Genomic DNA, 16,436 nt, shown 5'->3' with positions numbered 1-16,436 from the left:
ATCAGACATTACCGATATATTTGACATTAAAAGTGGAAACAAATTGTATTGATTATTGACATAATAGATTTAACATGACTGTATTGTTGTTTGATTTAATAAAATGCAATTCTTTGTAGTACTTATTCCACTTTTAATCAATAAATTAGGATCGGTTTCGTCCGCCTCAGAGGGACATTTTAAATGTTGAGATTTTCAAGTTAAAAATGTACCTCTGAGGCGGACGAAACCGTTCCTAATTTATTGATTAAAAGTGGAATAAGTACTACAAAAAAAATGCATTTTATTAAATCAAACTACAATACAATGCAGTTCCACCATGAGTAATTGACAGTTAACAAAATAAAAGAAATTAAGATTACTGTATTTTTTATCGGGTTACGTGACGTCTGGTTTACTTCCGTTACCCTTTCACTCTCTTGGAGACCAGCAATAGCTGGCCATATACGTAAAGTTTTAGTAGCAGGTTGCACCTGGCACAGACAATAACTGTACAAAACTGTACATTAGTGGGCACACCACAGATCAGTTTAACCACCCCATTTAAATCTGTCGAACTGTCAACAGACGTGCCCATATACATACAGTTATTGTCTGTGGCAGAGAAAGTGTCAAAAACTATGGAGGTTAAGTTCGCGGAGATAATACACAGGGGTAGTGTTTAAATTAGTTTTAAGTAGGGTATATACTTGAACGATATTGATAACGAATAATTTTACTTTGAATTTATTATGATTATAATTGTTTTTATTAGAAAAAAATTGACATAAAATACACACCAATGACGTTGGTAAAATAAATCATGATTTCGCTAGTGGATTGTGTATTTATCGATTCACCGAAACAATATTATACACATTCATGTAAATATAAAATATGAACTATAATCTTTTCTTTTGAATAAATTATTCCCTTTAATGGACAGTATTAATTATCTATTTGGTCATATTTTTAGAATACGGTAATATTTATATAGGTAGGTATTGATTTTATATACAATAAATTTAAACATGCCACAAAATTATATTCACATCAATCATCAGTATAATTAATTATTATGATATTATTAAAATATATACGTAAATTTTATTTAGATTTACCGACATTATCATTCACAATTAGGTATATTAATTTATGTTGTGAACGTCTTAAATTAATAATTTGTAATATTCACTACATACAATAAATAAAATTTGAATACTGAGTTATTAGTCTATATTTTCACAATAACTTAAGGCCGTACATCAGTTGAGGCACGGTCTAAAAAGATCGTTGCTAGGCGATGCGCGGATTGCGGGTCGCGGGTGCAAACGACGCCTGACAAACGAAATATTATTTGTCATATAAATCCAACATACGTCCATTTTATGTTCTGTTTATTGTTCTATTAGTAACAATAATAATATATTCATTGACATGTTTTCTTTTTAAAGTAAATGGGTAACGTTTTTAGTCATCTTTACACGATTTAAGAATTAATTAGCCCGTCGCCATCACGAAGCAAAGTGATATGTTTCTAGCTCGACGTTCTCTCAGTAAATGCGAGCGAGTCCAAAATTTCGTCGCGCCTACAGTTGAAAATTATTTGTCGTTTCACTGATGCGTCACCTTAATATTTATAATGCTCTCTAAAATTTTAACATTTATATTATATTGTATAAATAAAAATAAATAAAATATAATATTTGCGATCTCCGCGTACATAATATTAATTATTACATTATTAATAATAAATGAATTTGTATTTTATAACAAGCAACACCAGCCGCAGCTGTTCGCGCGGTATATTCTACTTAACGTTACCAACATCTAATGTCACCCGAGAACTTTCGGCGAGTCGAAATTCCAACAGTTTTACAAAAACACGGGAGTGGGGGGGTCGCTGGCAGTTTGAACCTGGCAGACATCTGGCAGGTCGAAAACTGTCCGTCTATGGGCGCAGCAGATTATCTACTAAAGATAACTGTATGGCCGCCATTACATATTAACTGGCATGCTCAACCTGTTACTAAAACTGTACATCTATGGCGGTCTAATGGCACTCGCTATAAAATATTAATATTTTAAACAGATTTATATATTGTTAGATACTTCTGTTCAGTATTAATCTTCTCGGTATTAATACCAATATCCAATATGAAATACCGAAATACCGGTATTAGTATTTTCATTTGGTTTTGCAATCCCTAATTGTATAAAGTAGTCTATTTATTTACCTATCTTGCAACAGTTTTCCATATACAATTCGTAGATCATTGACCTAATCAAAAATTGTTGTCACATTGTAATTTCACTAGTTTGTTTTACATCTTCTTCTCTTGCCATCCTTTATTGGTTGGTGGTTAGCTACCATCAGGGCGCTCTTTGCTCTATCGTTTGCTACCCGGAACAGTTCAGTTTAGCTACACTTATACTAATCACGGAGGTTCTTCAACCACGAAATGTGATGTCGTCCTCTGCCTGTGATCTTTCTTTTGGGTAAGAAGTTGAGGAATGATGTAGTTTCATCCTCTCATAATGTGACCGAGGTACTGTAGTTTTCTGGTTTTGATAACCCGCAAAACTTATTGATTCTTGTTCATTTTCGGATGTCAACATTTATTATCCTGTCTGTTGAGTTCAGTGGGACTGGAGAGGTCGTACATTTCAATAATATGAAATGATTACAAGACCTTTAAGGCTAAAAGTGTTTATGCTGGTGACAAAGGGTATAGGTAGGATGTTAATATTCGATATAAATAGTGCACACTAAACTTTGGCATTGATGCTTATTTGTTTTCATTGAACTAAGAATACAATTTGCAGATGGTGCTGGATGGTTTTTAAAATTCAATTAAACCTTGTCTAAACCAAACCATAATACCAGGGAACTCAGAAATAATGGGAACTGAAATACATAACTGGTAAGGCGATAGCAGATAACCGACTCGAGTAAGGAAGAATCTGGGTTAAACTTCCACACGTGTCAAGAATACGTTTACGTCGAATACTGAAAACTGCTCTCGGTTTATGCATTTACGCTCGTTCAATCTTGGTGTATTACACACACTATTGCACGTGCATAATGCGTGCTTCATTTTCGTAGGACACTCACACATTCAAAACCCGGTATCAACATGCGGCGTATTGAATATAACCTATCGGTATTCTATTTATTATCTGTTCTATGCATAATACAGTCGAACTTGGTTATTACGAGGAAGATGGGACCGACTGAATTTGCTCGTTATAAGCATTACTCGTTATATCAAATTTTTCACGCCACATTCTATTTAAGCATAGAATGAAAATAATATTGTTGTCTGTTTAAATCCAGGTATTCATTGGGATGGTGCATATAGTCAAACAATCCTGTTTGACAGACAGACTTATCGAGGCAAGCAAACAGGAATACCGAACAAGGCATCTCATCGACGGCAGGATCGTCCAATGTGATCAAAGAATTTCCGTGGTCGCAGGGTATTTGACCAATGAGATATCGGGTGTTTCCGGGTTCACGTTTATGCATAAAGAAGACGTGCGATGGGTGATCATCGCACTCCGACAAAGTCAGTAATCCCTAAATAATTTTATACACATTTTAAACATTCACAATTTATTGTATTGTCAACTCATTTTGTATCTTTACAATAATCATTGACAGTCAAACCAATATAAAAACCCCTTGTGATTGGTTAAGTGAAAAATTTCCAAATGAAAAATTTTTTATTTTGAGCAAGAAATATATTATGAATTTATGAATTATAACATTTTTTCAAACAATCTTCAATTGGTTTGTTATCATCGATACACTGTGTATACATTAACTTTTAATTTCATATACCTACTTACAGACCTACAAACTTATCTATGGAATGGCCAAAAATGGAACTACAAACTACCATAGACCATTTGGAAAATGTCATTCGATTGTCAGATTTTGTCCTGTTACGAGTCTTGATTGGGTAGTTTTCGACAGTGGCTCCCCCATCCCATTCTTCAGATAAGTTTGTAGGTCTGTAATTTAGAACACCTCAGAAATATACCTATTAAAAAAGATTCCTTTTTAAATACCGGTAAGGAGCGGAATTCGAACCCACATCCATCAGATTCCATAGGTATGTTTTTGAAGTGTTTCAAATTAAGTATATTCAATAAAGAATGCTACATTCTTAAATGTTGTGACTTAAAAAAAATTTAATTGAACTTGAAAGCCAATTTTGGAAGCAACCAATTCAATTCACTATGAATTTGACGATCATGTTTTTCAATGTCAAATTTTAAAATAACTCAAGAAGAGTTTTCCTTTAATCTGTGAGTATATTTCTTAATTTAACTATTAAGTGGAATACTGCACACCTGAGAATTCTCGTATTCAAATTATGACTAGCTTGCGTATGCGCACGTATTGTTTGTATAATTTTACACAATATTTATTGATCTATAAATTCCAAAACACGACATCACCCTACGACAAAAAATATTTTATGTTTCGATTTATTACAAAAAGCGCCAAGTCCGTGTTTCATGGTATTTAAAGCTTTGTTGATTTCACGCGTTTTTAAGTCAACCAATAAGGGAACGTTCAATATTGAAAGGGGTGTCTCCCATGCATCTGGTAAACTCATGACAGTGCCACGAAAATATGTGCCTTATGCAGAGTAAATTGAAAAATGAGGTACAAATAGCGCCACGTCCAATTTTATTTTGCCTATATTTATTACATTTAAGAGTTTATCGGCTTAAACAAATTGCCATTTGGTTCTAATTTCGACATGGAATACAACAGAAAAAATAATCTCACGTTAAAACAAATTGAAGCTTGAAACATAAAAATGTTGTTTCCCGAAAATATTGAATTGTGGACTTGTCGCTTTTTGTAATTAGACGCCTCTTATTATCGATTAAACTATAAAGATAGGCTAAAACCCAAAGTGAACATTTCATTAAAATTACCACAATCATCATTCTGTTTTCTCAAAATTATTATGACTCAGTATATTATTGAACTTATATTTTTCTTATATTGCCAAATATACATAAAAGCGTTAAGACATTGCTAGATCAACGTATTTTCTGTTTTGTATTTTTATAATACTCCAAAAATTACCACACTAAAATGCCATATTAATTAATGCACTGTGCGAAATGTCAAATTATTGTATTTATGTAATTATTTAAAAAAAGCTCTAATTAATTTAAATAGACAAATGGAGTATTCCATATCAAAATACCACTGAATGATTTACTAAATAAACTAAATTGAATCCACTATCGAGTGTTTCTCAAACTAGCAAAATGCTAATACATATATGTTAGCTGTTAAAACACAGATTTTACTAGCGTACCCCACTTTTTATGATAATTTTTTTGCAAACTTTGTCTTTCAGATTCCAATTTTTTAAATTATGTCATCTCAATGGCATATGCAATTGCATTTTTATATTATTTTTCTTTATTTTCAAAATTATATTAGAAAAAATTATGATGGTACGGAAATGCAAAATCATATTATTTTTTCATACTATAGATACTTCCATATGAGAATGCATATGAATCTATTTTTATAAAAAATAATCTAACTGCTTACCCCTTGAAATCTTTCACCTACCCCGGGTGGGAGTAGCGAAAGGTAGAGATATGCTGTGGAGCTTCGACATAAATGATGCACAATAAACTTTGTCAGACATACTTAGTTCAATGAAAACAAATAAGTACCTCTGACTGAAAACATGCGAATTATTTTTGTCGGATCTCCACAGCCTACCTTATCTATTATGATTTGGTCTAGGCAGGGGTTCATTGTATTTTAAAAAATATTCAATTCCATCTACAAGTTGTATTTTTAGTTCAATGGAAACAAATGAGTATGACTGATAATGTGTAGTACGCTCTATTTATGTCAAATCTCCACCAAAACTCCACCACTGCCTGGTAGTATCACAGTTTCAGCAACAACAAACGCAGATGCGACATATTAATTTACATGTGACTAAACCAAAATTGATCGCTAAAAATTGCTAAATTTCAACATGTTTACGCTCCGTTTGTATAATTTATTAATAAAATCTATAATAGTTTTATACCAGCACAATGTTATCATTGTATTAGCGCAAGCTTTTCTATGAAATGTATGTAAATTTCAAATTGTTTGCAATGAACTGTTGTTTTTAAGATTATTGTTTTATTTTCTCAATTCCCTCTGATTTTACATCCGGATTGTGTGGGAAAGTAAATTTTACATTAAATTGTATTTTTTTAAATATCTTATAACATTAATTTATCTTCATGTATAAATTATTTGCTTGAGTAATATAGGTGATTATGATTTGCTTGCATACCGAAAAATATTTATAACATGTTAAGAATTCATTATGACACGTATCATATGAGTCATCGAATCACAATACTCGCTCTGACTTTTTCTACTTAAGAAAAAATTCACAAAAACAGTTTTCACTTCATATCCAATACGTCAATTCCCATATAACGATGATAATAAATACCCCAATTCGCAAAGATATTTCACGTAATTTATTATAAAGTAAAAATGTCAGGAGCTTGTTTTGTGACTTGATGACTCGTGTAAGTGATAAAATATTTGCATGAATTCATATTTCGTTCCCTAGCGCGAGTCCTGAAATAGATATATATATCTATATATATATCTATATATATATCTTAGCCTATATCTTTCATTATTATTCCGTACCACAACAAATTGAAACCTTGATGAAAGTGCTAACTAGAAACGATTATTATGTTATTATCATGTTGTGTAGATATTTTGGAGTGTAATTAGGAAGAACTTGAATTAGTCTGTTGAAGTTAAATATTAAGTGTCATTAATAGGGTAGCAATAATTAATCGCACTTTGAATTAAGTAATCAAATTTCACTAAAAATAATTGTCTCAAAAATTTAAAAAACAATTTTCACTAAAATGGACTTATTTCACAGATAATTGAATGAATTTACTTGGAAAAAGTTTTCACACAAAATAAAAATCAAATCAAAATATGTACCACATGGTCAGAATAATTTATTTCACAAAATCAAAATTATAACTGACTCGAGAAGATATCTGATGTTGTTTGTATGAGGATATTTGAATCTTTAAAACAAACAAAAATCAATTATAAGCTATTGTACCTATGAATAATTAATTATTCACTTAATAAGTCGACTAGACATAGAAATGCGATGTCCAGAGTTAACAAAATACAAACTCATTTTTTCTGATAATTTATTTTATTAAATGAACTATACCTTATAGCCTTTTTACAAGGTGATTTAGTTATTACATAACATTGAGATTTTCTTTTATATAGTTAATTATAAATTATTAGCAAGTGCAAGTAGTTACATCTAAAAAATATTGGAGAAATTCCACTACATCGGTTAGTAATCAAAGTAATAGTAAATAGTTACCTACTTTGATTTAAGAAACAAAAATCAATTGCCAAAGTAGCTTGATTTGGAAGAGCACTGATGAGTAGGTATTAAAATTGAGCAATAGTTAAAATTTGTCGCAATTAGTATGTCACCTCGTAGCATAGTGGTAATGCACAGATCAGGGCATTAACCTGGGAGATACGGGGTTCGATTCCCCGTCGGGTCGGCTTACTTTTTTTCAAAAAAGATTTTTTCTATTGGTTATAATATATTCTCTCAGAAAGTGTTTTTCAAAATTATATATGTTTAATAAACTAATGTTAAATGGATAATGTTGTGATTTTAACCAAAATCTAAAATATTATTAGGTGAGACAATTATACTGAATTCGGTCGTTTTAAATAAAATTATTTCTTAAGAAATGGGGGTTGAAAAGTATTGTATAATTTAAACTGATATTAACTAAGAATTCTCAATTACACCATTGTAAAAGATTTTGTAATGAAATGTCACAATTTGGGGGAAGTGGAATACAAAATACTCAAAATCATGTCACGTCATTCATGGACAACCTCTTCTAAATGCCTTTTGACTTTGTCAGTATGTGTCTAATTTATTGTGCGAATATATATTCATTCCCCTTATTAATATTGAAACTCATTTACACTCTTTTCCCCTGGCGTCAAAGAGTAGAATATTAATCAATAAACCATCGTAAACTGCAAACTCACATAATATGAGTCACCTGGTATCAAAATAGATCTATACCAGTATAATGCTACTTTTATTACTGGTTTCATTTTGTGTAACAGTAATTGAATTCTATTTTATATTTCAAAGTTCGTTTTCGAAAGCATTTTTTTTCTTTTAGTGTACGATCGCAACAAACAATACGGAGAATCCTGCTATCGCTTCATGTCTAAAACTGGAGAGTTCATTTATTTGAAAACCAAAGGTTACTTGGAGATAAGTCATGGATCGAATGCTGTCCAAAGTTTCGTGTGTATGAACACGCTCGTTTCTGAAGAGGAGGGACGCAACCTTATCGAAGATATGAAGAAAAAATACTCTGCTATTATAAGCGCATCACAGGCTGAATATCCTTTTGGAACTGTAAGAAAATTTTTATTCACAACATATTTAGAGGATAAATAGTAAATTGATTGATATGGACATTATGATTTAATGTGACATTGCGTGGGCTTTGCAAGAGATTAGGTTTTTAGAGATTCTTCAAAATCTCACCATTTAAAAAACACAAATTTAATCTCTCGCAATATTTATTTTACATTATTATAATAAATACCTTTACATATTATATTAAATTGATTAATGCTTTTATTGTTGAATGGCAGCGAACTAGCCATCTTGTGCTATATTTTATGCTAATGTTTGCCGTTTTGCTTACTTTTTCTTATGTAATTTTTCCAGTAAATTACAGAACTGCTACAGAATGTGTTATAATACGCAATGTTTTATTTTGTATTGTTTGTTTTCAAATATGTTTATTATTGTTTTCTAATGTTAGATGATGTTTTTTAATACTATCGAATTATTAATATAATCTACCTACCCACGGACCCATGAAGAAAACTTTGTATTTCTGTAAAACTTACTGTCATTATATACTAAATCATGAAATAATAATAGCTGTCTACAATCATTTTGATATCATTCTTTTCGTATTCATACTTAACTTACATTTTGTGACCTGATTACTTTTTTTCCAGAGTGGAGAAGCTTCAGTAGAGGACCCCCAGCAATTGGAACAGGTTATCATGCATCTCATCACAAATCTGCCATCTCCGGCACACATGCTCCCGCAGCGTTCACCAAGCCCCATTCCAACCACACCCCCTCCTTGTCACAGCTTGTCAATTATACCTCCAAAACCCTCCACCATAAAAACAACAATTGCAAAAAGTGTCTCCGTTATTAACCAGGCCATTAAATTACGGATACATGATGACGTAGTCACAACTGAAACAGGAAATCCAACTTCTTCAAACTCTACCTGCTTCACTACTCTTATGTCAAGGCCATCAGTTGTCCAAAGACACAGTGCAAAAGTAGATTGTGTCACAAACACGTGTGTAAAACCTATTGAACAAGCTGGAGACGTTTATTCTTTGAAGAATAAACAGCTGACTGAAAATATTTCAGAAGAATCTAAGGATAACGCTAGAATTCCATCACTCAGTCCAAAAATTTATCACACATTTTCTGCTAATGAATCTATACCTGTTATAGAGAATACATTCATTGACAATGTCAATTACCATTCCAATACCTATCCTCTGCAGGAATTGCCAGGTCTAGATTGTGCAAGCCAGATAGGCATGGTAGAAAACACTGACTATGGCGACTCCTTGTACAATAATGCATTCTCTTGTAACAGTGGAGTTATAGGAGATGCATATTCTAGTAAACAAGATGACAGTGATTTAAAACCAAATGTTATTTCAAGCAGTGACGCGTTGTTAAAAAGTTTGCAAGTTCTCGTTCCCGATGACAGTCTCAGTGACTTCCATGTGGCCGCTTACTCTGACAAGTTATCCGTCAAGCGACCAAGAATGGACGTGAACATGAGTGATCCTTCACAATCATCTAAGCGCAGGATTGCTTGCAGTGAGGGTGACAACATTGTAATTGAAGAGTTGACATCAGCCGTATCGCAAGGAACGGATAATTATAATAATGGTCAAATACTCCAGGTGGCTCCGCATAGAATGCATAATGTGAAATTAGAGGATGGCGCTGTAGTACAAACTCAAGAAGAAGGATTTGATAATTATATTCATCAACTGACTGACCCAAATTCAGGTAACAACTGCAGTTTAAATATTCTATTACACTATATAAGATTAAATTTCTAAAAAACTATTTTTTATGAATAATCTCAGTCTTCAATTTACAGTCGAACTCGGTTATTACGATCAACGGATATAGCGAGATCTCGGATGTAATGAGGAAACATTCATTGACATTTTAGTTGATTTTCTCCATATATTTATTCACTGTTTTAACAAGCAACTTATCGGATATACCGAGCTAAAATATCGTCAAAATTTTTTCTTAAAACTGTTAATGTGTCGGATCGTTTAAAAAGATTTCAACACTAAGCAATAAAATCCGACCGGACAGGATGCCGCCTGGATCGCATTACGTTTATGACACTAGTTAAGTGTCTAAGTACCTACCTAATTGGAGTTTTCATATGGTTGAAGTGAAGTAAGTAAAAAATCCAAGGTTTGTGAAGTCAGTAGGTACCTACCAGGGTTCATTACAATAAACAACATCTTTTGTAGTTTATGAATGCCATTCGGGGATTTTTACGGTGGTTTTCATATTTTTTATTTTCGACTTTTTGTGTTATGTGATCGCTCATTTAAAAATACCTATTCTCTGATACAACGAGCAAATTCAGTCGGTCCCATCTTCCTTGTAGTAACCAAGTTCGACTGTAGATATAGGTTAATCAGCATACATTGGCACAGTGGGCATGTTAAAGTCAAATTGAAGTTGTAGTGGTTTTGTTTGCTAGCATTGGAATATGCATTGCAGCCAAACATTATAATATACATACGAATGTTCTACGGTGCCACTGTACTCTGAATTACTTATATGCATGTTACATAATTACCTTGCTATCTCTAAGGCACAAATGCTGAGATGTGGATGTGTAAGTTGAAGAAATTATCCTATCCTAAACCCTCACAATAATTTTTCAGTTGTTAATTAACACAAATATTACAATCAAAATGCATAATAATAATTAATGCTTCTGCATAAAATGTATTGAATTAAATATTCATTAAAAAAAAGTCAAAAAGGTTAGCAGCTATTTAATATTACAGTGAAGACTCGTTACTAAATGATTATTTACCGTATTTTTTTTTTAAATTACAAACATTTAATATAATAAATTGCCCCAAATAAAGAAAATTAATAATTCAGGTGTCAAAGATTGGACGACTATGAGTGACATGTAATTTAAAATATTGGTAACAATGACATATTAAATGGACGACTCACTTCATACCCGGCCCGGCGCGCACGAGAAATTGTGCATGAAAGTCATTCACAGATGTATAGGTAGATGTCACGTGACCATTGACGTATCCGTTTCCATTATGCGATACAAGCTTCGAGAATTTATAGTAATATAACCTTTATTGTAATGGCGTATTAGTGTCATGACTCATTGCGTTAGAAACAGATTCTCGGAGATTAGACGCAAGTGAGCCCAGCGAATCACAGGCGACTGACTGTCCAATGGTTCCTGTCATTCAATTGCATTGAATAAACATTCATCAATATCTTAAAATGGCATTTTATAAATAATAAATAATACTAACACATGCAAAGTGATATCCCATCTTTCTTGGAGTGTTTAGTAGATTTTTTTACAATTTTTAACTAGCCACATTGGCATTTTGTAACACAATAATAACGGTGGAGTCGAAACCTGACAGTCAGAAATTTTGTATGGGCAGACCCAGCGGTGTCGCCAGACCGCTTGCAAGCAGAATGTTCATTTGAGCGTAGGATACCGATATTAAAATATGAATTTCGCCATCCGGCAGACCCGACACAAAGTGATTGTCATTTTATTTTCTAGATGCTTCGTCCATATTAATGTCATTGATTGGTAAGAAGTTTTCACATCATCACTGCAGGAATTGCGGTTTTATTGTTTTTTTTTTTTTTTTTTTTAAATAGATACCTGGTTTTAATATTGTTAATGAAAATTTACCACCTTTTTCTACTTTCAGATTTGTGTGTAGTTGTCCCTAAGTCGCTGGCAGCTTTGGAATCAAGCATGATGGAGATAGATGGGCACGTACATCAAATGAATGTGCACCAACACCAATACCAACCAAGTCAGCAACAAAACTTGAGTGAAATGATTGTGAGTGTCTTGTTCTTATTTAAGTTCAATTCCGAAACCTTTGATGATGATAGCTGACTCAAAACATTTGTTCATTTCACCACTTACTTTATCATGTGTGCCCTGTGCCCTGAACACACACTCATTTTTTTTCTTCTTCTTAGATGGAACATCAAGAACATAGGCAGATCTTTGAATCCATTCAGCTGGATCATCGGAATATAATGAATGAAGAACCAACACATCAGGGTGACAATATGCAGCGAGAAAATCTATCCCCTGCACCGTGCTTAGATGGTTAAAACATTTATCGATAGTTTCTCATTATGGTATTTAATTCAATTATTGTATGTAAGTGTTTTATTTTATTTTAATAACTGGCCTTTACATTAGTAACGACTGATACATTTACGCCTAGTTTATAAATTTATTTAGTTTTTGTAACTATGATGTTTTATTATGCTGAAGTATTGTGTTTGCGTAATCTCTCATATCAATTAAATGACAATTTCTTTTTATTACATGTAATTTGATAACCTCAATAATTACGCAGATATTCTATTGGCAAATAATATATTGCTACCGGTGTAACAGGTGATACATAGATAACTATTAACCATCTTTAGAATGTGCTTGAACATTTTAGTGCAAAATTCAGATTGTGGTTTTATATATTTTTAATACATCATGGAAATTAGTCAGATCTTGTATGACGCGATTTCAATTGTGATGATTAATAATACTGTATTATATTTTTATGAATATAAATCTGATTAGACCAGTGATTCCCAACCTTCTTTCTTTGGCGGAACCCTTGAAACATTTTTTTAAATCTAGCGGAAATTGGCCAGCACAAATTAAGGTCCAGGGTTATAAATTACAAAATGGCAGTGCTAAGCATTAGGCAGTGACATACCTCACGTGACTTCCTCCTATTCCTTCTTCAATCTGCCACCTTCTTGGAATGTCCTGCCCTAAACACACGACCTGCCTATTGGCACAGTATGTCACTGCCGGTAGGGTTAACAGACACTAATTACTAAGTACCTACGTATTAAAAATAAAATATTAAGCAACACAGTTTTTAATATAATTGAGTTTCTCAATTTTTGTTCCCAAAAATTCTCTTCTCTAGTAGAATTCGCTCTAGTTAAATAATAACTTTGATGCGATATTTAAACCCAAACAAGCTCAACTTTCCAACACTCCATTCCGTAAATGCAAGTCACTTGCTTACTTTTAGCCTATTAGTAAAAAGGTTTCAAAATGTACCTACCTATTTTGGATGAGCTGTTCCGAATTCTGACAGATCTCGCGGTCCAGTTGGGAATCACTGTACTGTATTGATTTCACTGTACTGGAATGTTTAATTCAATAAAATTGTATTTGATTTTAAATTCACGGTGCACAAAACACAAAATGATCTCAATTTTTTTTTATATGTTTGCGCATTGTATTTGATTTTGAATCTAATTAAGACTTCCAGTATCTTGTCATTTATACCAATAATACTGAAGATAAACTGCTTATTCACATTCATTTTATATCTTAAACCTTAACACCGTATTGTCCCAAATATAATGATATTGTATCTGAAGTGGAGCCTTCTTTCGTTCCCTTAACAAAATAGCTGAAGCAAATGTCAGTTTGTCATGATTCCCAGTTACTATGCAAAATGTAATATTATTACTGAGATATAATTTATAATTGATTTTTTTTTTTTAATTCTATATCATTGGTTATTCTGATTAAAGCAGAACTTATTTATTAATATTGTGTTTTTTTTTCAAATATACTAAATTATCTTTAAAAGGTATGTCATTGCATTCTTTTCTAATCATAATAGGTACACTAATTCCCTGTGAACGATATCTTTGCTGTAGAAATAGACTTTTTAATATTATTTGAAAAGGTTTAGATATTTTCAACCTTGGTTTTCCCACAATGAAAATATTTTTTAACACAAAATTATTGAGAAAAAAATTAGTCCAATGTAGGTACAAAACTTTTCAAGCTTCAAAGATTAAAATTCATGAGCAGTCTGAGTGAAGTTGTGTTGGGAAATTGACCTGTAGTTAACAATCAGTAGACCATTTTTTTTTTTGCTTCGTTTTTATACATTTAAGCTCAATCTCTATAGAAGGTCTTATCTTGGGTCAAAAATGATTTTGAGAAATGTACCCATCATTGGCAGTCCGAGGATGGCAGTGAGAATGTCATTTAATTGGAAGTAAATAATTTTATGGTACCCATCAATAATTATTCTTGGTGGAAATACATTGTATTAATTAAAATAAAACAATAATATTGTTAATAACAATATTATTATGTAGAACTAATTCCATCTAGTTTCATGGAGCTGAGCAGTATTCAAGCAATTTTAAATGATTTTTTTTTTATATTTCATTTTTCCTTTCAGCCCTCGCCCAAAATACATAGGTTGCGTTATATTCGGGTCAATACGGTACTTACGTTAAATATCAATGTTTCATGTGAAGGAAGAATTAAAATATTTTTTACTTGATGGTGGTTAATAATTATTGTTGGCTTAACTATTCCATTCATAAGTAAATAATAACATACCTAAGTTAATCCTGGAAATAGTTTATGATTTAATTAAATTTAATGAATTGATTTAGTCATATTTATTACTTTAAGATAATAATATATATTTTGATTAAAATTCTACTTTAGTCAACCCGTACTGCAAAATACCAGACAACTGAACTGGCAAATATCAAGAATTCAATGACAAAGTCAATCGCAAAAAATATTTTAATAAGATTAACCCATTACCTTTATAAACATCTAGTTTCCATTATTCTATTAAATTATTGAGGTTTTACAAAATGTGTCTACCAAACAAAATATAAATTATTGCAGGTTTCGGACCTTTATTTCTAAGAAATGAAAGCGGAAACCATATATATTTTTTTTACTTCTATGATATCAGCATATTATATTGTATTGTTTATTTTTTATTATTTCTATGAAAATGATTTTGTTGAGATAACATCGACATGTATGCAGAATCCTCCATACAATAAGTGTCTGCAGTTTTGCTGTCGCTTCACATTTGTATACAGAAATTTGTTATCAGAGGCGCGACTGTAGGATGGCCTTCATTGTTTTGACTACAACTATGTGTAATTTTGTAAATATTTTTCTAGAATATATATGTATCTATCGTTTTTATTTTTTAAGCGGCCTATTAGTGAGCTGTACTTTAAATAGATAGTTATGTAGATTAATCGTGCTTACATAAATTTATCTTAAAATATATTAGGTATATATGTGAGATAAATTCTATGTGTCATAAGGCCAAGTCATTTTCAATTATAAATACTTTGTTAAATATTGTGTTACAGTTAATCTGTTTACTTGATGTTTTCATAAAATTCGCAGCTGCAAAATAATTGAAAACTCTTAAATTTGTCATGTCACAGACAATGTTTTAAAAGAACCTTTTGACATAAAGCATTTTTCTGTACCGTTCACATTTAATTCATGATGAATATCAATAAATGTCTGTTTTAAAGACTTGGAACTAGTAAAAAAACTTAAAGCCATAACTGCACTGCACAAGTTCATGCTACAGTAAAGTTATCGGTCATCATTTTATATAACTTATACAGCTTTATTCTGTTCTCCTGTGGAACGATCTTATTTGCTAAGGTTTTGATGCCACTTTTTAATTAGGTGAATTATCAGTTTCATCATCTACTTTAGATTTGAATATTTACATTGGATTTTTTTATTTTCGTGGCGATACAGCCTGGACATGTTCAGGAAATGCAAAAATGTGGTTAGGGAAGTGGATTCATATATGTGATATATGATATTAAATTGGGCTTATAGCCAATAATAAATTTAAAATTTCAATTCAAATGATAGACACCTACATCATAGATCAACATATAATTATTAGTCATTTTATCGTTTATATTTGGGACAGACGAATTGGTCATAAAGTTATATTTTTCTTCTTTCGGTTTGTCTTCTGTAGGTGCAAGTTCTTATGCTGATATTATGAAATTTGCCCAGTATCTGAATGCTACATATTGTATGGTGTCCATGAAAATGTGTTTTATTCAGTTATCTACAAGAAATCCAATCTCGTATATTGATTTGCTTGAAAAAACGGTTAATTGAAGTCTATTCATTATTATTTA

The 16,436-nt window shown here is 31.7% G+C and overlaps 1 protein-coding gene across 5 annotated transcripts in view; it reads left to right on the top strand.

Annotated features, from left to right (window-relative positions):
• LOC147079578 (uncharacterized) overlaps window positions 1-13,381 on the top strand; it is a 144,107-nt gene extending 130,726 nt beyond the window's left edge. For all 5 annotated transcript variants that reach the window (XM_085942122.1, XM_085942099.1, XM_085942106.1 and 2 more), the window contains exons 7-11: window positions 3,317-3,548; window positions 8,245-8,486; window positions 9,104-10,196; window positions 12,149-12,285; window positions 12,429-13,381. In XM_085942122.1, the coding sequence (XP_085798248.1) occupies window positions 3,317-3,548; window positions 8,245-8,486; window positions 9,104-10,196; window positions 12,149-12,285; window positions 12,429-12,566 (1,842 nt within the window). In that variant the 3' untranslated portion in view covers window positions 12,567-13,381. The remainder of the gene's footprint in view (window positions 1-3,316; window positions 3,549-8,244; window positions 8,487-9,103; window positions 10,197-12,148; window positions 12,286-12,428) is intronic.
• The last annotated feature ends 3,055 nt before the right edge of the window (window positions 13,382-16,436 follow it).

This window comes from Rhyacophila brunnea, unplaced genomic scaffold (genome assembly GCF_057557595.1).
Source record: "Rhyacophila brunnea isolate RB1 unplaced genomic scaffold, BYU_Rbru_1.0 scaffold_1, whole genome shotgun sequence".
Classification (NCBI taxonomy): Eukaryota; Metazoa; Arthropoda; class Insecta; order Trichoptera; family Rhyacophilidae; genus Rhyacophila; species Rhyacophila brunnea.
The sequence above is the reverse complement of the archived record's forward strand: the minus strand, read 5'-3'. Positions and strand labels throughout refer to the sequence as shown.